The 20,475-nt window shown below is 38.0% G+C and overlaps 1 protein-coding gene across 3 annotated transcripts in view; it reads right to left on the reverse strand.

Moving 5' to 3' along the window:
* PRKD1 (protein kinase D1) overlaps window positions 1-20,475 on the reverse strand; it is a 299,064-nt gene that overhangs the window by 138,255 nt on the left and 140,334 nt on the right. For 2 of the 3 annotated variants that reach the window (XM_033109340.1, XM_033109339.1), the window contains exon 2: window positions 5,790-5,928. In XM_033109340.1, coding sequence (XP_032965231.1) covers window positions 5,790-5,928 — 139 coding nt within the window. Of the gene's footprint in view, window positions 1-5,789; window positions 5,929-14,859; window positions 15,006-20,475 lie in introns of those variants that run through there. The other variant, XM_033109341.1, reaches the window with a different exon arrangement.

The raw sequence follows: 20,475 nt of genomic DNA on the forward strand, positions 1-20,475 counted from the left end.
CTACATCTACTCACTACAGGAGATGGGCATGTTAAAATTTATATTCCATAGCTTTTAAGACATCTGATTTCACTACCTCCCAGTCACTGCGAAGGAAAGAAAATTACTTATGTAAGCTGCTTCAAAAGCTTGTGATATTACATAAATAAAGATTTTTCTCTTCCGAACTCCTGCTTTTCCATGGCTCAAATATTCTTCTCCATGAGAGAGAAGTGGTCTATGTATAGAGAGAATAGAGATACTCTCTCAGATCCTCTGGTTCACGGGCTTGTCCCAGAGGAGTATCTCCAGTGTGGATGCTGAAACCAAGACACACCAGACACTGGGAGGAAAATAAAAGGTAATCTGTGATAAAGTCAATTTGGGAAGTGGTCTTGGAGCATTACGCTTCATATCAGCATGCACCAAACTTCTGAAGAGAGCCCTGCAGTAAATAATTCCTTTAACATTGTTTAAGCCAATTTCTTAAAGTTCCCAGAACAGGATTCCCTTTTATGGTATAGCAACCATGAATATCACAGGGAAAGGCTACTTACATTGTGAGGAAGAGAAGCAATCATAATAGCTAACATTTATTGTGCAGCTTCTATGTGGAGAAACTCTCTGAAGTGCTCTACATGCATTAATTCATTTTAATTTTTGTTGTAACCTTATGATAGTTGGTGCTAGTGTTGTCCATATTTAACAGATGAGGAAACCGGCCACAGAATGATTGAATGTCTTGGAAAAGATACACGTATTGAGGAACAAAGAAAGGATATGAACCCAGATGATCTGACCCGGGAAAGTGTACTCAACCATTATGCATACCACTTTACTTGTGGACAGAAGAAAACATGGAATCTATCTACTATTAGCATTATGATACTTTTGTCCAGTAAATCTCTTTTTTGATTAAAAATTAAAACAAAGAAACAAAAAACAATTGAATCCCAGAGGTTATACAACTTGCACAAAATTACAAAGGAAATCAATGATACCACATGCCCAAGAAATTAGTTCTTCAGCCCCTCAAGGAAATACCCAACCCATTTGGCAAACATACTGAACAAAGGATGAAAGCAAAACTTGAACTGGGGGTTGGAAATGTGATCAGCTCTCCTTAGAGTCCTCTTATTTTTTCATTCTCCATCAACTATATCTCAATAGTTATTATATCTCTGATTTTCCTCTAAAATATTTCTTGATCTCCCTACCTCATTTTCAGCTCTCTGTCATTGCCTGAGAATAGGCCCACACCCCCTCTGCTTGGGCAATAGCACTAGCTTCCTGACAAGGCTCCCATCTCTAGATAGTGGGAAACAAATAACCATATGTAAAAACAGTGTTTTGCAAAAGTCATAAATAATACAGCATGATCTATTGCAAAAAATAATCCAAGAAAAATATGGACTTTTACCATTAATGAAAAAAATTTAATATTTAGCTCTAAGATTTTAAAATTTGATTGTATTTGAGAAATTCTTGTAGTCTTCATCTGTTTTCCATTTAATCACTTACCAGGTAGATACACACACATACAATTATGAAAGCTATACACACACATACAATTATGAAAGATAAAGCCCCAAAATACCCAAAAGAACAGAAACAAAAAGAGCTAAGTGATGTGCATGCAGTTCTGTTACTAATTTGCTTTGCTATGGCTGAATTACCACACATTGATAGAGACCCATCATGAAGAAGACTTCAGAGAAATTCCATGAACTTTATTTTATTGTTCAGTACAATACACTTGAACTTGACTCTGGCATTAGTAAGAGAAATTTCCATTTGCAGTGTTTTCCTACTTCAGAACAATCTTAACAATGCTAATCCTCTCCTTAACAGACCAAGAAAATTTGCCAGTGATGGGAGTGTGTATGGTGGGGAACTTCCACGGAGTTATTTCTTTTCTTTTCTCCATAACTCAATCCATTCGCCTATGAGCAATCTTTTCCTGGCTTACTGGGTCCACATGCACTAGCTCCCACAAGCCATGTTTTTCAAAAAGCAAGAGGGAGGAAAAACCAGCAAATTAGCCAGGAGCAGCCTGGTTAGTGCTAACAGATGATGAAAAGGCTCAGCAGAAAAATGACATAAGCAAGAGAAAATTCCTAATGTTGTCTGAAAAGACAAGAGTATTTAACTTTCCTCAAAATTAAATTTCTCCATATTTTACCACATTTTTACTGTTCTCCTACGTAAAGAAAAAAATATTCCTATAGGTAGAATGTGAGTTAAATATAGGAAGAACTAGATTATGTTTATGTCAAATTACACAGTGAGATTTAATTTTTGATGAGGAAAAACAGAAAATTTGGATAAATGAGTTTTAACAGTGAAATTATAGTCTTCAAGGGGAAAATTTCCCAGCACGTTTATGTTCTGGAACTGGTCAAAAGGCAACAGAGGGGAAGTCCGGTGTTTTGCCCCTCTACCCTCTTTATCTGCTGCAGTTTGAATGAAGACGGTCCTTAACCATACTTCCAGGAAATGACATATTTCTGTGGCCAATCACAGCACTCAATCCACTCCAGTGACTAGCTCAAGAAGGAGGACGTGATCCGAGCTTCCTTGCACTCATGGCCTAACGTGTTTTAGTAGCTATCATTTGTCTTGCCTCAAATTATAATGCAGTGTAATCCTGCCCACATCACAGGCACTAATTTCTTGTCAGGGCTGAGCGAACGCACTGCAAGGAGTCTCAAACTTCAGTTAACTTTTGAGGATATATCTAGAAATAATATTTCTATACATTTTTACAAAATATCGTCTATGTGATCATTTCTAATATGATAGCTAACAGTCAATCAACCAGTACATATATGTTTATGGAGAACCTCATGTCTGTGGTAAGCAGAGGATGAGGAGGAGGAGACTGCCGAACAATGGTAAGGCCAGGAGAAAGGTGAAGGTGCACTGAGCCTCCTGGGCAGGGAGGGGACTGTGTGTCTAGCAGTCACCTGTGCTCAGGAACAGGAATGGCAACAGTGGCTAGTGACATAATTTCGATTACTGACAATCATAAGAGGCCCTTCCAGGGTATAAGAGAATACGAGGTAGTGGAGACTGCATCAAGGAGATGTAAGATGTGCACATAGTAGGCCATGTACTGTGGGGAGAAAAAAAGAAAAGGAAAAATTGTAGGCCCAAAATGGTAGGGAGGTGGTTGAAAACTACAGTGAAAGAAACAGGGAACAGGAATGTGCATTTGGTAGCAGTGGAGAGAATGGAGGAGCGCTGCCAAGTGGCGGCCTCAAGGCTGCAGCCATGGTTCAGGGGTGAGGTGAGGGCTGGGTCTATGTGGCAGGTGACTGACAACAAACAGCGATGACAAGGAATCTGAAGACTTATAAACATGCACGTTAACAACGCCCAAGATTACGTGCTGGGTGCAGAAAATGGAAAGAAAGAGTGGGAGTCGGACGCTGAAACTATTGCCACAGCTAAAAAGAAATGAGCCTTCAAGGAAGTATATTATCTCAGTGCAATATTATAAAGAAGCCAAGGTGAATAGTGAAATAGATATCATTGGAACTGGAGGAGGGTGGTACAGAAAATAGCCAAAAATGGAAACCGGGAATGAGTAGAGGACCATTTCACTCAACTCCTCACCTAAGAGTGGATGAAAATGAACAGCGAGTTCTCTCAGATCGAACTTGCATCATCTTCAGGAGAGCCAGAGTGCAAGCAAGGCAAGAAGACAGGGAAGAAACAGCAGGCATTTGATCACAAGAGACTCGGGGCATCCTTGGAAGGAAGGTAGGAGGTATGGGGAGAAAAACAAGGTTGTGATAAGGAGGGGATGGCGGTTTAAGGAAAAAGATTGTCCCCATTTGTTGAGAAAAATCATAATGCTCACCATTAGAGAGGGAGGGGAGCTAGAAAGAAGTTTAGAAAATTTACAAATAAATGCTAGAGATTTACACATAATTGAATATATGTATAACTAAAATATACATTATTGAATAATTTAAGGGTTAAATGACTTTGGGGCGGTGGGACTATGTGGAGTGAGAAAAGGGTTCAAACGCTCCAAGCTCAAAATTGAAACTGGGCTGTTCCAGAATGGCTCCTTTCCGTTACCAACAAGAGAGCTACTAAAAGTAGGAGACGCCTCCCTCATCCTGCTGCTGGGGGAGCAGGTGAGAAAAAGTGCTGCCCTTTAAATGGCGTCTTGCTGCAGGGAGATGGGAGAGATGAAACACAAAGGGTGGATGGCAAAAGAAGCAGAGTAAGAGCACAGTGAAGTTGTCGGTTGCAAAGCAAGGAGAGGGAAAGCCGAATGCGGTTCCCTGTGCAGCCAGGGTACTCTAGAAGGCTGCAGCAGGTAGGGCAGTGTGGGGAACAGCAGGTCTAGCTCACTGACTGGGATACCACACAGATGGGCAGCCCTCTCTTCCACAAGCACACCCACACACAGCTTGCGTTCAGTCTGGCTGGTACTACTCTAAAGCGCTTGATAATGAAAGTAAAATGGAAAGAAAAATACGTTTGATTTAGAAATGCAGTTTTAAAAATCCTCATATATGAATTACAATGAGAATAGATCCAGTGCATGATTTTCCTGAATAATTTATTTCAGGAAGCTCCTAGAGAAATAGGAGTTTTGTGAGGCCAGGGTGGCACAGTCAATCAATGTCAAAAGAGCCAAAGAAAAGTAAAAGGGAGAACCAGTCAAAGCAAGTGATCTTTCCAAATAATTTAATAAAAAATTATGAAAGCTTTCGCTTTTTTGCTGTTTATTTAGCAACTGGCAAACCTATTACTTTTATCTAGCAAAACAATTTGCTTTATAGGATCTATCTACAAAAAGAAAATATGGCAATTCCAGGATCTCACACAATGATAGGTGATTGATAAAGACAAAGCAAATTAGACTAAATCAAAGCAAAGACCGACTGAATTATAACCAGTGCACTCAAGTACTAGGCTCAGAACAAACTGAGGAACTTGAAGAAATGAAGACTAGAATCATTAAAGCTAACAGATTTCCTTTAGTCAAAGAGATAGCAAGCTAAGAAGACCGGAGGGAAGAAAGGAACAATGCAGTCTGAGTTTCCCAATGACTCAATTTTAACAAAAATAAACAATAAAAATCTGGACCTCTTCAGAATATTGTACTGATCATCGTTGCAAGGATCCCTGTTACAGTTCTTCTCTGGCACTTCTTTTTTTCAAATTAAATGCAACCATTATTTTTTTTTTTTTCTGTATTGATAGGTACAGTCCTAACTTCAAAATCCTAAACAGGAAATATAAGTTTGAGCAGAGGAAAATGCAGCCATTTGCAGAGGGCGTGAGTCAGCTAGTGTCACATGGCAGAGCCCGACCCACTATAGCTGCTGAGCTCTGGTTTCCAACTTGGACTTGGCTTATAGCTACAGGACTTTTGACTCAACTACAGCAATGGTTTCCTAGCCTTGCTGTTATTTCTTGGCTTCCAGACACTCAGTACATTTGGGGCCCAGACATGTCTGAGCTTCACTGTTGGAAAGCTTTTTGTTTGCTTTTGCTGCTGTCCAAATGATCCAAGATAATGAATGAAGGTATGCGTTTGTTGTTGGGAGCTGGAGAAAGCATGAAGCTGGGAGAAGTTATGGGGTAGTACTAGGTGTACAAATAGCCAATGCAAAGGAAACCTTTTGCTTTCTCCAAAATAATTCTGAAAGCACATGTAGACAGCTCTAAAATCTCCTTTTGGGGCTGAGTTTTATGTATGTTTTCCATGTTGCCTTAAAAACTTGTGTGCAAGAGTTCTTCAAATACTAAATATCAATTTATGGAGAGAGAAAAAAGTTTACTACCTGATAAGACAACTTCAATAAGATCGCCTTCCTGGATATCACTAGCCGTTTTCACCAGCTGAAGGATGTTTTCAGAGGTAGGGTCGTGGCGAAAAAGCAGGATCTTATCATACATTCCATAGAAACCACATTCAGGGAACTGCAAATACAAATATCACAATAGGTTAAATATCTAAATCCTCTTAAATTAAAAAAAAAAAAAATGAAACAAATGCCAGGGCACAAATGCAAGCTAACTAGAAAAATTCAAAGTATCTAGAAATTAAAAATAAAAATGAATGGCAAGATTGATGTTGACATGACTCTAAGTCAAGAGGAAAGACATATCGTAAGAGCAATAATGACCAAATAATCTTCTCATTAGAGAGCCAGAAAACAGGAGAATATGAGATAAGACACAAAGAAATTATTGGCAGTTAATTGGTTAAGAAATATAGCAAGTGGGAAGAAGTGTACATTTTCATATGACCTATAGCAATCCAATAGCTTAAAAATGGGAATCAGTTTATTACGATACTATTACACATACTGTTACAATCTGTTTGCAAAAAAACAGTCAGTCCATTTGGACATATTCAAAAACAAGAGATGACTCAATACATCTAAGCATGTTGTGTGTGGGGGCAGTACTGTGATCTGGATCCTCTGACTCAGGACAGCCAGAGGTGACAACCCAATTCTCCCTCTTTTGCTGCCCTTACATTACATTTAGTTTTCATGCAATCTAGGTGAAATAGAAAAGTGCAATAACTACAGGTCAATTTGTTTGAAGTATAACACCCGGTTGAAACTCTCCTTATAGGGATAAACCTACGAACTGATCACTCAAGGACTATATCCTGATTATGTTATCATACGCGGGAAGAACCAGGCCCTCGGGAGAAAGAAGGATAGGAAGGGAAGGAGGAGGTGAGGGGAGACAAAGGAGTAAGGAGATGAGGTCATCTTTAAGACAAGTGCAGCTACCAGACCAGCCAGAACTAGGTTTCTGTGCCAAGAGCAGACCCAGGACGCCATCTTGTCACTTTAGGTGAACTTTAGGTAATTATAACGGATTATTATGTTATTAGCAATGACAGCCCAGAAAAAGATACCCTCTCCCTGTGTCACCATGACTATTCTGACAAGAGTCAAATAAGAACAAAATTCCCGCCTCCCAAAGGGAAAGAGTGGTCAGAAAGGGCCTGCCTAGGAACGCCTATGCCACCACGAAAACTTCACTATTTCACATCCTCTTTTTAAAAGTAATAAATTCTTAAGCCTCTTTGTTCTTTGGGGTAGCTGTTCATCTCCGGGCCTGCCCACTCTTGCTATCTTGAGGGTGTGCTATCCTTTTTAATAAATCTATCACTTGCTTGGCTTATTGGGTACATCCTTGAATTCTATCCTGCAACTGACACCAAGGACCCATTTCCCGGCAGCAGTGGCAGGCATATAATGAAAGCTAAATGAAAGATACTTTATAATGGACAAACCTAGAAGAATTATAATAGTAAGAACTACTATTATAATACTAGCAATTAATATTATTCCCTGAATTTCTTCTCTTCCTTCTAATGCAGGAAAATGCACTAAATTCGAACCATAGCCCTCATTGATGAATTCTGTTTTAAAAGTAGAATTATTTGATCAAAAGGTAGAAATATCCTTATGGATCTTAAAGCAAATTACATACTGATTACAACACTGTCAACCTACAATCTCATGAGAGTGACCTTCTCTTGAAGGTCCATCTGCTCCAGCATTGGATATTTTTATGAAAACAAACCATCAAACATTCTAGGCTAATTTGGTATGTGAACAGGGCTCTTTTCTTGTATCTGACTTTTTCACATAGTTATTAAGGATTTTTTAAAAATCAATTGATATTTGCAATGTCGTGGAAAAAGTCGTCAGTCAAGGAGAGAAAATTGTCTTTCCTGTTCCTGCAACTGGTGATGGGTCTGACACATATCAACAAAGGTGGCGTTGAATAAGCTATTGCTGGGATAAATGTGTCCACATGGTATCTTCTGAAGATAAATACAATATATTGTGAATACCTTTTTCTATTTTCTTATTAATAAAGTTAGGGGCTACATTCATGTGAGACATGTTGTATGAATTAAAAGTTCAGAACATCCTATTGCTCTTAGGAAACTGTTGACAACCAGGGTTAAAACTACTTCTGCATATCACTTCATAAAGTTGGCTTCCTTAAAATAAACAAAGAGCTGAATGATGTCACTGCTTCCACTGTGCTAATTAAAAGGGAAAAAAAAATAGTTGCTTCTTTTTGGTAATTTCTCCAATAATATTATTAGAGTACAAGAAAAGAGAAAACTAAAATGCCATTTTCCCCAACTTAGAACAATGGATAGTTTATGTATTATTTTAAAAATCACTTTCTCTAATGTATAATTTACCCAAAATAAAATGGATCTTAGTGTATGTATCTATATAGGTTTTGACAAACATCAACACCCATGCGACCAAAATCACGATCATACCATGAAACATTTCATCAACCCCCAAATTGTATTGTACCCCCTTGTAGTTGATGTCACCCACAATATTGACTCTAAGCACAGATCTATTTTCTGAAACCAGAGATTAGTGCACTTGCTATAAAATTTCATACAAACAGAATCATACTGTATGAGCCACGTACTCTTTTTCTGGCTGGCTTCTTTTGCTCAGTATTATGTTTTTGAGGTGCATTTATACATATTGCATTTGAGATTCACTTTTTATTAGTTATTACTACTTCATTGCATGGATCTAGGAAAATTATTTATCCATGAATCCACATTGAACATTTGATTTTTATCCAGTTTGTGACTATTACAGATAAAAATGCTATGAACACTTTTGCACAAGTTTTTCCACGGGTATATTTCTTATAAGCACCTAGCAACACAATTTATGAGTTACATGATAAATTTATGTTTGATCTACATGTGTATCCTTATGCTAATACCACATTATACTTACTATTGAAGCTTAATACTAAGCCTTGAATTCAGGTCATGTAAGCCCTCCATCTTTTACCGTTTCAAGATTGCTTTGGATAGTATCGGTTTTCTGAATTTCCACATAGATTTTAGAATCACTTTGTCAATTTCTACCAAAAAAATCTGCTATTACAAATAAAGCTGTTAGAAATGTCCACATAGAATTTTTTGTGTGAACATAAATTTTTATTTCTCTGGTATGTATGGAAGTATCTAGATAACTTTATAAGAAACTGCCAAACTGTTTTCAAAGTGGCTGTACCATTTCGCATTCCCACCAGCTCTGCATCTGAGAGTTCCAGTTGCTCTGCATCTTAAATAGGACTTCAGAATGTCAGTTGTACTTATTTTAGACACTCTATTAAGTGTATAATAATATCCCATAGTTTTAATTTGCATTTCCACAATGATGACATTGGGCAACATCTCATATGCTTATTCAGCAGAGAGAGAGAGACAGAGAGACAGAAAGAGAGAGAGAGAGAGAGAGAGAGAGAGAGAGAGAGAGAGAGAGAGAGAGAGAGAGACTGATCAACTCCTTTGCCCATTTAAAAAAAAAGTTGTTTTCTTATTGAGTTCTGATAGTTCCTTACATATTCTAGATAAAAGTTGTTTATGAGGTATGAAATACTTCCTTCGAGTCTGTGGCTTGTCTTTTCATTCACTTAACATTGTTTTCTGAAGTTCTTCATTTTTATGAAGCTCAATTTATCAAGTATTTCTTAATGGATCATGCTTTTGATATCATATCTAATAAATATTTGCATAACTTAAAGTAACACACAAAATTTATCCTATGTTTTATTCTACAAATATTATTGTTTGGGATTTTGGCTTTGGGTCTATCATCTGCTTAGAGGTAATTTTTGAATCAAGTAAATAATATGGATTGAGGGTCATTTTTTTGCATATTCTGGAAGATTTGTATAGAATTGGTATAAGTTCCTCCTCAAATGTTGGTAGAATTCTCCAGCAATGTCATCTGAGCCTGGAGTTTTCTTTTTCAGAAGGTTTAAAACTACATATTCAGTTTCCTTAATACATATAGCATTAGTTAGATTTCAATTCCCTCTTCAGGGAGCTTTGGCAGTTTGTAATTTTCAAGGAACCTATTAATTTCATAAAGTTTTTTCATATTATTTTCTTATCACTCTCTTAATGTCCATAGGGTCTGTAGTAATGTTTCTCTATTAATTTCTTATATTTGTAATTTGTGTCTTATCTAGTTTTGATCAGTCTGGCTATTGGTCTATATATCTGGTTTTATACCAGTATGGTACATATTTTTAAATCAGAAGTGCCATACCTCCAGTTTTACTCTTTTAGTTCCAAATTGTTTGGGCTATCTGTGGTGTTTTGTGGTTCCATATGAATTTTAGGCATTTTCTATTATTTTCTATTTCTGTAAAAAAAATGCCATTGGGATTTTGATAAGGATTGCATTGAATCTGTAGATCTCTTTGGATAATATAGACATTTTAACAATATTAATTCTTCTAATACACGAACATGGGATATCTTTCCATTTATCTGTTTTTGATTTAATTTTTTTCAGCAATCCTTGAAAGTTTTTTTCTGCTAAGTGTCTCACCTCTATCATTTCTGGTGTGTTTCCACTCACTCTTTTAATCCTGGTTATGGGTCACATTTTCCTGCTATTTCACATGTATGCTTTTTTAATTAGATGCCAGATATAGGCTTTGTTGTTTTCCTTTAAAGAATGTTGATATTTGTTTTGGCAAAACATTAAAGTACCTGCAGATCAGTTTTATCTTTTCAAGGCTTATTTTTAAGCTTTCTTAGGGCAGCTCTAAAGTAGTATTTGCTCTAGGACAGCTCAGCCCTACTACTAATGCATGACTTTTTGAACACCTCTGTGGAATGCCTCAAGTGTTCAGTGGAATCTTTCCTATTTGGTAGAAATTCAACAGTCTCTCAGCCCTATGTGAGCTCTAGAAAGTGTTCGTTTCATAGCTTCCCAATAGTCGCTCTTTCTCCTGCTTAAAGACATTCAGATACAAATCTGAATACAGATTTGTATTCAGTCCACTACCCAAATGAACCGCTAACCAGATTTCTGGAGCTTGCTCTTTGTATATGTCCCATTTTTCCAGTATTTCTCCCTTAAAAATCCTGTTGACTTAGTCTCCTTGAGCTCTGTTCTCTGTCTCTTCCACACAACCAAACAAGACTCTGCTTGGGTTCTCTCTCCCTACATGACACTCTGGATCCTGCTCCCAGGCAGAAAGTTCGGATGATTGTAGTGCTTACCTCGTTGCTTACCTTTCTCTCAGGGATCATAGTCCTGTGCTAAAACAGGGCAGTGTCTAAAACAGGCATTTTATACATTTTGTATTGTTTTGTATTTGTTTGGACCAGGTGAGCATGTCCCATACCAGATATTACTTGTGTGTGGAAGCCAAAGTCTCATGTGCTTTTTAAACACAGAATACCCATCTTTTCTACCCAAGCTTTAGGTACGCTTAATTCTATTTAAATTGCATTTGCAAGAAAAGCAAGTAAGAAAAATAAAATGTCCATAATGGGTAAGAGTACCTTTTTAAGATTAGTAATGATATAAAAATAGAAGATTTAATTATCAGACAACTTTTGATCTACACTGGTTTAAATTTTAACTACTAAAGGATAGTCCCTGATCAGAATCTAAAACTTCTTCAAAAGATAATACATTAATGCACAGATCCTATTAACATATCCTTTCCAAATCCATGGATAGCTAATTCTGACTAAAGAGAAGAGAAAGAAAATTCAAGGGATTCAGTGCTTGAGTTGGAGTGAATAAGAAAATAATACCTAGAGAGGAAGAGATATGAAACAGCAACTGTTTCCCTGAAAAAGAGGTAAGCTTTTCAGTGTCTTCCAACTAACGCCTTGTAAATGTGCTTGTGGGGCACAAGGGTCAGGTGGGAAAAGTGAAGAGGATTCTGTCATGCAGGGTCTCAGCTCCCACTCTCAGTGGACGGACACAGAATATGGTGAGGCCAAAAAGGAACAATGGAGCCATAGATAGGGGAGTCATCCCACTATATTCTCAATGGCAGCTGGCCGAGACACAAAAGCAAACATCCGCCAGTACCCCAACGAGGGGTCTTCCTGCACCCCAGTCTTGCTGGCCGCCAGGTGAGCCGCAGGAAGTAGGAACCACATGATATGCAATCCGCCATCCATGCTTACTAACCCCATTTGGCTAGCCGCAATCCGCCCACCAACCGCACCCGCCAGCCACAACCCGTGCCTGCCAACGCAGCCACAGCAATTATATTAACGGCTAATGATTAACTGGTTACAGCTGATGGCCATCTACTACCAGAGCCAGCACCTTTCCATGTGAGGTCGAGAGCCTGGAAACTACTCTCTGGGACTCTGTCCCTACAGTTCTTAAGAAGCAAGGATTCTGCCAGCTCATCACAGCTTTGGTTCAACCTGGCCTTATCCACACATCTCTTGCTTTCTTCAAGGACATCTCTATATTCCATTTATCAATGGTCTTGTATTGTTGACATTTGAACATCGCATTCTATGTTGTGCCCCTCTATAAAACCATGGGTATGATGTAATAAAAATAGAAATGATTTGGTGTTCAAGTAAGGCTTAAATGCTTCTCATCCTAATTATTGTATTTCTAAGGGTGATGCAGAAAATATTTTGAAACATAAGAATAGGTAGAATAATACCAATATATGCCACACATATTAAAACTATTATTTAAAAAGACTAAGTTTTTTAAAATGAAGATAGTGTTATAAATGTTCATGAAGGATATCTGTCCAACATATAAACAACTGAGGTGTGGATATCCTCTCGCCCACGCCTTCTTGCTGAGTCATAGCCTTGGCTTTTCTCTCATCGTTAACAAGCCATTCAAGAAACAGTTGTAGAGCCCTATGAAGCAGGGTAAAGGGGTAAACTTGGAGGCCTAGCCTCTTGGGACAGTTGTCACAGTAGCAGAAGCTGAAGGTTCAATTTTTTTCAGACTGTATCTTTTTGTACTAGACAAAAAAATATATATGCATATTTATCTTTTACTGTTAAAAGAATAAAATTTTTGCTTTTATGTAACATAACATTTTTCTTGAATAGAAACTATACAATAAGACTTTCAAAAATTTATATTTAAAAATGATGTCTGGAAGGTGAAAAGTGTAAATGAACAATGCCTGACAACTGAGAAGAGAACATATTGGGGGAAAACACTCATGGAACAACATTTCCTAATTTGGTCATAATCATCTGTTTTTATGGGAAGGTGTGTGAGCTTTGAAATCTGAAAACCCTCATTAAACTAAACAGGCTTTTAGAAAGGCTCAGAGGCTTGTAAACTCAGCTGGAGCTTATTACAAGATCAGTTCTGTGTTTCTCTGAGGCTTTGTGGCTCTGAGAGCAAACATCTGAGATAAGTGATTTCAAGCTCTCTCCAAGTTTGACTCTAACAAAACTGGCCACTGTGAAAATACGGCCCACAATCCCGGCACTGGTCCTAAGCTCTTTAATTCTACCCTATGCTGGAATCCTCTGTGCTGCTGTGTGTATCATTTGGCATTTTTGACCACAGAGCACAATTTACTGTTACATTTCACTATAAATTCATGGCTGGCCAGACAATGTGCTCCAGAGTAGAATAAATACATGTTTTAATGAGTAGCTGAAATACGACCTGGCGAACAGGAACTATAAGGAACAAATGGTGCTTTTTCATAGTTGAGGCCAATCACAAAGGCTGAGGAGCAAGCAACACCAGAAACAAATTAATCCCTGACTCAGTCAAGTAGGAAAGAGAAAGGGGGGTGTCTTGATTAGGAAATGAAAGTACACTGCCAGTTTACTTTTGCTGAAAGATGATGAAAATCCTGAAATTAATTATTCTGCTCAATAGCAGAACACACCAAGCAGTTGAATGTTGCACTCTTCTTATCAAAGAGGACTCCAAAGTCATTTCCCAAAAACTCTCCTGTCTACAACAAGTGGTGCCATAACTCGTCACCCTTAATGAACAAAGAAATTGAAAAGTGCTACCACTTCCTAGCTTGGCCCAAATACTCCCTAAGTGCTGGTCCTGGAGTATAAGGACAACAGGGACACACTGGGAGCAGCTATTTCCACAAGAATGTCTAGAAAGTTAGGTGAAAAAGGATTTTGACTCCTTTGGTGAAGTTGCACCTGAGTGGTGCTGGCATTGGGCTGTAAAAGGCAGGAAACGTTAGCCCTTTGATGGTTCTGAAAGCAGCAAATCCCTAAGTCATTTAGATCCTTCTGAGGGAGATCATGAAAGAGAATTAAGATACCAATCTTCAATTTATGCTATTAACTCTGCCTAGAAAAAAACCGTTCCCTTTTTAATCACCTTACAGTTGTTAAAAATTGTCTAATAACAGACTGAAAATTTAAATATATCAATGAAAAAGAAAACAACAAATACTTAGTGAAAAACCATTGGATGATTATCATAGCACAATAGTTATAACAACAACAACAAATTATGAGATGGTTCCGGCCCACCAAAAGCACGAACACTAGATTTTGACTTAGAAACCCAAGTTATAAAGTGTAAATGAAAAGGGGGAAAAAGAATAATCTATATTATATGGACATATATTTCTGAAATGTTTTAAATTTGGGCATAGGCTTTTACTTGATTTCATGTCCTCAAAAGGAGACACATAAAAAGAATTCCATACTATGACCATAGAGCTACGTGACTAGTTAATAAATGTAATCTTAGGAAACAGAAACCAGAAAAACATGTTAAAAACTTTGCTTTTTACCTCCCTCCCTCTTCCACCCAACACCTACCTACCCTCCCCCACTTCCTACCAAACTAGGCAGAAAAATGAATGAATACTGTTCTACCACAATAACCAAGAACCATTATCTAAAGCAAGGCTTTGCTATCTTCCTAGTGTCAAATATTATAGGTTCTTGGTAGAATCATTGATCTATCAGTCCAAAAGATATGATTCATGAAAATAAATTTGTAATATCTATTTTCATGAAATATTTTTTTAAAAGCCTTTGAAAAATTCCAGTTTCTGAAAAGATGAAGACTAAATTATACTTACAGTGTTGAAATGAGATCCACCACACATTTCACAAGCCATGAAAAACAGCAAAACTGTCCACTGCGGAGCCAGTCACACATACATTCTCCATTTTACTTTGTCTTTTCTGGGCCACAGGTATGCAGCCCAAATGCAGACAACCCTGGCAAACAATCACACCTGTTGCCTTGCTCCTCTGCAGGTCCTTCTCTTCTACCATCACTGGCAACCACCTGACTCCTCTCCACATACCCAAAGCTTCCTTTGAAAATCTATGTCTAACACCAGGGGTCTATCAACTTCCGAAATCTTCAAGGTCCAAACTTAGCAACGCACAAGTCACCCTAGTTAGTCCTACTTTCTCCAACTTTACTGACAATAACTTCCTTTTTTCATTCAAGACAAAACTTTAATTTATTCCACTCTTGCTTTCATTAAGGCAGATCTAGCACCTGACCCAGGGACTCTCTCCTGCTTAGATCCCCTATTTTTAGCCACTCTCTTGTGCATTAAGTTCAAAATCCCATTGTTTAAACAATCATTTTCATTCACAATTTTAAACTTGGACTTAGCCTCTATTTAAATTACAACAAAGAAAAATAGAAGAAAGGGAAGGAATATATTTCATCAAAGAGAGGTCTGTTTGGAATCTTTTGGGATTAAAGGTTACATTAAATGTGAAATGGTAGATGTGGGCTATAAAATACTAAAAGACATAGAAACATGTATATAACCTAAACTTGCAATACTTTTTGGGAATAAAGCTACACTATACATTTTTCTTCCTTGGGCATATAATGTTTTGCATCAGATATTGCTAAAGAACTCTGTTTAATAAATTATCTGTTTATCTAGAAGGCAGCAGATGTGACACAGTGTGATGCTTAATTGTTGTAGAAACATTTTTTATATTTTAATTTGAATAATATATCATCTATTAAAAAGACAAAAGCAATAAGGAATTACTTAATACACCATTAACTTTAATGCAGTAACTGCTATGTACAGATTTCCTGGAGGTATTTTAAATCATTATTTTGTTGTATATAATTTTTAAGTTTAAAAATAAATGTTCATATCAGGCAATTATAGGTGGTAGTAATTAATGAGAGCCTCACCATTGTTGTATAAAAACATATTATCCCACATCATACCTTGACAGATTACTAGTCAATGATAGCTGTTAGAAGTCTTAGTAGGTACTCTGAAATTATTCACACAACATTAATTAGGTGTGTGGATGTGCCGCTTGGAAATGGAAAATATGTACTTCACGCTCTTTGTCTCACTCTGAATAAAACTGTCATTATCGCATATCGTAGATTTTTTACATTTCATAATAAGGCTACATGTTTGTTCATTACTTTAATGAATTAATGATAATGGATGAGTACTGGATAAAATACAGAATATGACAGCAACTAAAAAGGTTTTACCAAAAATTAAGAATCACTAACTTTGGAGGAGAAAAGCTTCTGGAGATTATTTATTTTATCTTCTCACTTTAGAGTGAATAGATTGACACTCCAAATATATTAGGAATCTATCCGAGGTCACAGTGCTAGGTAATGCCAGAACAAGTATGAGTAGTCTAGTCTCCTAAATCATAGTCCTTGATCCTTCCTTTCGATTCTGCCTCTCTTAGAAAGGAAATACAGGAATAGTGGCCAAATGTCCAGCAAACAGTGATTTAGAACTGAAAACCTTAAGCACTTTTCCTTGCCAGAAAGCCCTGGACCCAGGCTTAACGAGTTTGGATTTTGAACAAAAATCAGGTAAATGACTTAATGAGCTTTGCAGCAGCTATTCTCTGGCAATCTTAGTTCTTACTATTACGTAGATAGGCAAGTCATTTAAAAAGTAGTGGCAGTAAGACAGTCCATAGAAGACTGGTTGACAGCAAAATGGGACAGCTTACAGCAACAGAAAAACTGAGTGTGGTTATTAAGACAAGGGGCAGGCTTACACATCCCACTCTCAAAGGAGAACTGCAGTATAAAAGAAGTATAATTAATATTTACAGAATTATCAGTCCTTTAGACAAAAAGAAACATATACATAGTACTGATTATTACATTTGCAAGATTCCCACTAAATTTATAAAATAAAACTGGAAAGTAAAATTTACTCTGCTTTTATTTGGAAAATTTATGCATCTGGCTACCATCCTCAACAATGATGATAAACGAAGGATAGCTCTATCAGTGAACTATAATTTGGGTTTGTATTTCAGATGCATGAAGTATAATTTTCCATTAAATTAAAACTAAACTTTAACATTAAACATAATTAAACCAATGACAAAAACTGCTCAATTTGAAAGCACAGATTTGCAACGATGTATTTACATAATCCTTAAAGATGACACTAACCCTCAAATAGTTATGATACTGCATAAAGTTTGCCAATTTATAAAGGTCAGTTAAAAATCAGTCTTCAGTAAAAGAAATAAATAAATGACTAAACCAGTTCTTTTTTACCTGTTACTCATAATAATTGGGTAGATCTGAGTATGTCTAATAAACAAGGATATAACAACAATGCAGAAGAGTGTGGGAAAAAGGAGAACTGCCTGATTATGCCCCAGGTCATAAATACAGAAATGGAGGTTAGGGAGAAGAGTTTGGAGGTAAAATACTTCTTACCAAAGCTATCTGAACGATATAGCATGGAGGAATAAGGAGTGGGCATAAACACTGCTCTTTCAATTGAAGTGGAAAAACTGATGTGATGAATCCAATGATCATGATGAGAACTCACCTGGATCATTAAGGATAATAAAGAAACAGCATGCACACTGCCACTCACAAGAGGTAGGTACAAACATATCATGGCACACACAAATGCTCATAATCCTGCATTCCCTCAGTAAATACCCAGCAAACACTTAGGCACTCTTTTCCTAGCTAGACATATAATAATAAATCAAACCAGACCTCATCCCTTCTTCTCATAAGATAAGTAAGGGGAGGTATAAGCAGGAGAATACAAGTAGAAGAGAGAAATATTACACAGGTAAATCACACAAATGAGGTTATAACAGCACAGTGAGCTAAGTTATACAAAGAAACAAAGTAGCATTCTAAGAGCATATGTAATGAAGGATTATAACAAAGAACTAGGCAAAGAATTAAGAAATATTTCCCTAAAAAAAAATGACACTTCTGCTCAGATCCAATGATAAAAATAAGTAACTTTACATGGAGGATGGTGAGAGGTAGGAATTCCAGGCAGGGCAAGCATCTGCACAAAGTATTACATTTTCTTTATTATCCTTAAAAATAATTTCCAGTCAAGATAGTGGAGTAGGTAAACATTGTGCATGCCTCCTCTCATGACCATATCAAAATCACAACTAAACTACAGAACAACCATCATTGAGAATCGCCTCTTGTCTAGCTGAACCGAAGTCCTACAACTAGGGACATACAGAAGAAGCCACCTTAAGACTGCTAGGAGGGGTGGAACAGGCTGGTCCCATATCTGCATGTGACCATTAAAAATCAAGAGGGATATCTAGGCTGTGGAGGTCCCTCCTGGAGGAGTGAGGGGTTCCAGCCCCACACAAGGCTCCCCAGACCAGGGTTCCAGTGCCAAGAAAAGAAGTCCCCATAACATCTGGCTATGAAAACCCGCAGAGATTGTGGTTGAATGAAACAAGACGCTCGAGTCCCAGGTACTCCTCTTAAAGGGCCCGCACACGGACTTACTCACTGACCAATTCACTCATTGAGAGACTCACTCACTGTGAGCTCCAATGCTGGGGCAGCAGTTCAAAAGGTGCCAGGGACATACGGGAAAGAACTGAATTATCTGTCTTCAGGGCAAGGGCTAGAGGGGCAGATTTCTCCCACACAGAACTGCTGACAGAATCCATTATTTCTTTGTTGAGCCCTCCCCATTCCCAATGAGCACACAGAGGTGGCCACCATATCTGAATGCCCATCAACCTATCTAACACTCTTCACCTGCCCTGATGATTGCCTGAGACCCTGCCCCACCCAACTTTCAGAACCACCCAAGCCTCTTCCAGTGCTCTTCCATATAAAGGACCTGTCTTGGCTAATGCTGTGGACTTTCCTAAAATCTATCAAAGGTTCACAAAACCCAAACAAGCATCACATGGCCTTGGCATGCCCAATATCTCATGTTGAATGCTCCAAGCATGTCACTAGTGGCTGCCAGCCTCTGTTCACAGCTTGGCCTCTCCCAGGCAACTCCAAGCCCAACATGGATGGTGGCCATCTGTGAATTGCTTTGTGGCGCATACCACATGGCCCCAGGTAGGGCACAGGCTACAGCTGAACATGGCCTGCAGCACAGCACCTCTGAGGGGGCCCTGAGGCTGGCATGTCTAGTGGCTGACTTCGGATTGCGAACCACCTGGCTGCCTCCAAGGATGACACACCCAAAGGGCAGACTGGGCAGGTACCAGAACCCTGCTAGAGTGAATCCTGCTCCATAGGGTCAGCCCCTGCACAACAGCTCCTCCAGTGTAATAATGGCCACTCCTCAAAACCAACCAGCCCAAGAGTCAATCTCTTCCTGATGTGCAAACAGCTACCAAGGCTCAACTACAACAGGAGGACACACACAACTCATACAAGGGACACACTTGGAACGCCCAGCTCAGGTGACCAGGGAGACTAAGCCACTGAGCACCACAGGACACCTACTACATAAGGCCACTCTAATAAGACCAGGAGACATAGCAGCCTTACCTAATACACAGGAACAAATACAGGGAGGCAGCAAAATGGGGAGACAAAGAAACATGTCCTAAATGAAAAACTAGGACAAAGCTTCAGAAAAAAAACTAAAAAAAAAAAGAAGAAGAAGATAAGCAGTGCCCTGGATGCAGAGTTCAAAACACTGGTTATAAGGATGCTCAATGAATTTATAGGAAGAATAGATGAACTCAGTGAGGACTTTAACGAAGAGCTAGGAAACATAAAAATGGAGATAGAAAACATAAAAAAAGAACCAGTCAGAAATGAAAAATACAATAACTGAGATAGAGTTACATTAGAGGGAATCAAAAATAGATTAGATGAATCAGAGAATCAAATTAGCGATTTAGAAGATAAGGTAGTAGAAAATGCCCAATTGAAACAGCAAAAAGAAAAAAAAGAATCAAAAAAAAAAAAGGAAGTGAATTTAAGGGGCTCTGGGACATCAAGCACAGCAATATTAGCATCATTAGGATATCAGAAGGAGACTAGAGAGCAAGGAATGGAAAACCTACTTCAAGAAATAATGATGGAAAAATTTCCTAACCTGGTGAAGGAAATAGACATAGAAGCCCAGGAAGCACAGAGAATCCCAAACAAGATGAACCCAAAGAGGCCCACACCAAGACACATTATAATTAAAATGCCAAAGGTTAAAGACAAAGAGAGAATATTATAAGTAGCAAGAGAAAAGCAGTTAGTTACTACAAGGGAGCTCTCATAAAACTGTCAGCTGATTTCTCAACAGAAACATTGCAGGCCAGAAGGGATTGGCCCAAAATAATCAAAGTGATGAAAAGCAAAACCTTACAACCAAGATTATTCTACCCAGTAAAGCTATCATTTAGAATCAAAGGGCAGATAAAGACTTTCCCAGAGAAGAAAAAGCTAAAGGAGTATTTAGTTT

The sequence above is a fragment of the Rhinolophus ferrumequinum genome, chromosome 6 (genome assembly GCF_004115265.2).
Source record: "Rhinolophus ferrumequinum isolate MPI-CBG mRhiFer1 chromosome 6, mRhiFer1_v1.p, whole genome shotgun sequence".
Taxonomy (NCBI): Eukaryota; Metazoa; Chordata; class Mammalia; order Chiroptera; family Rhinolophidae; genus Rhinolophus; species Rhinolophus ferrumequinum.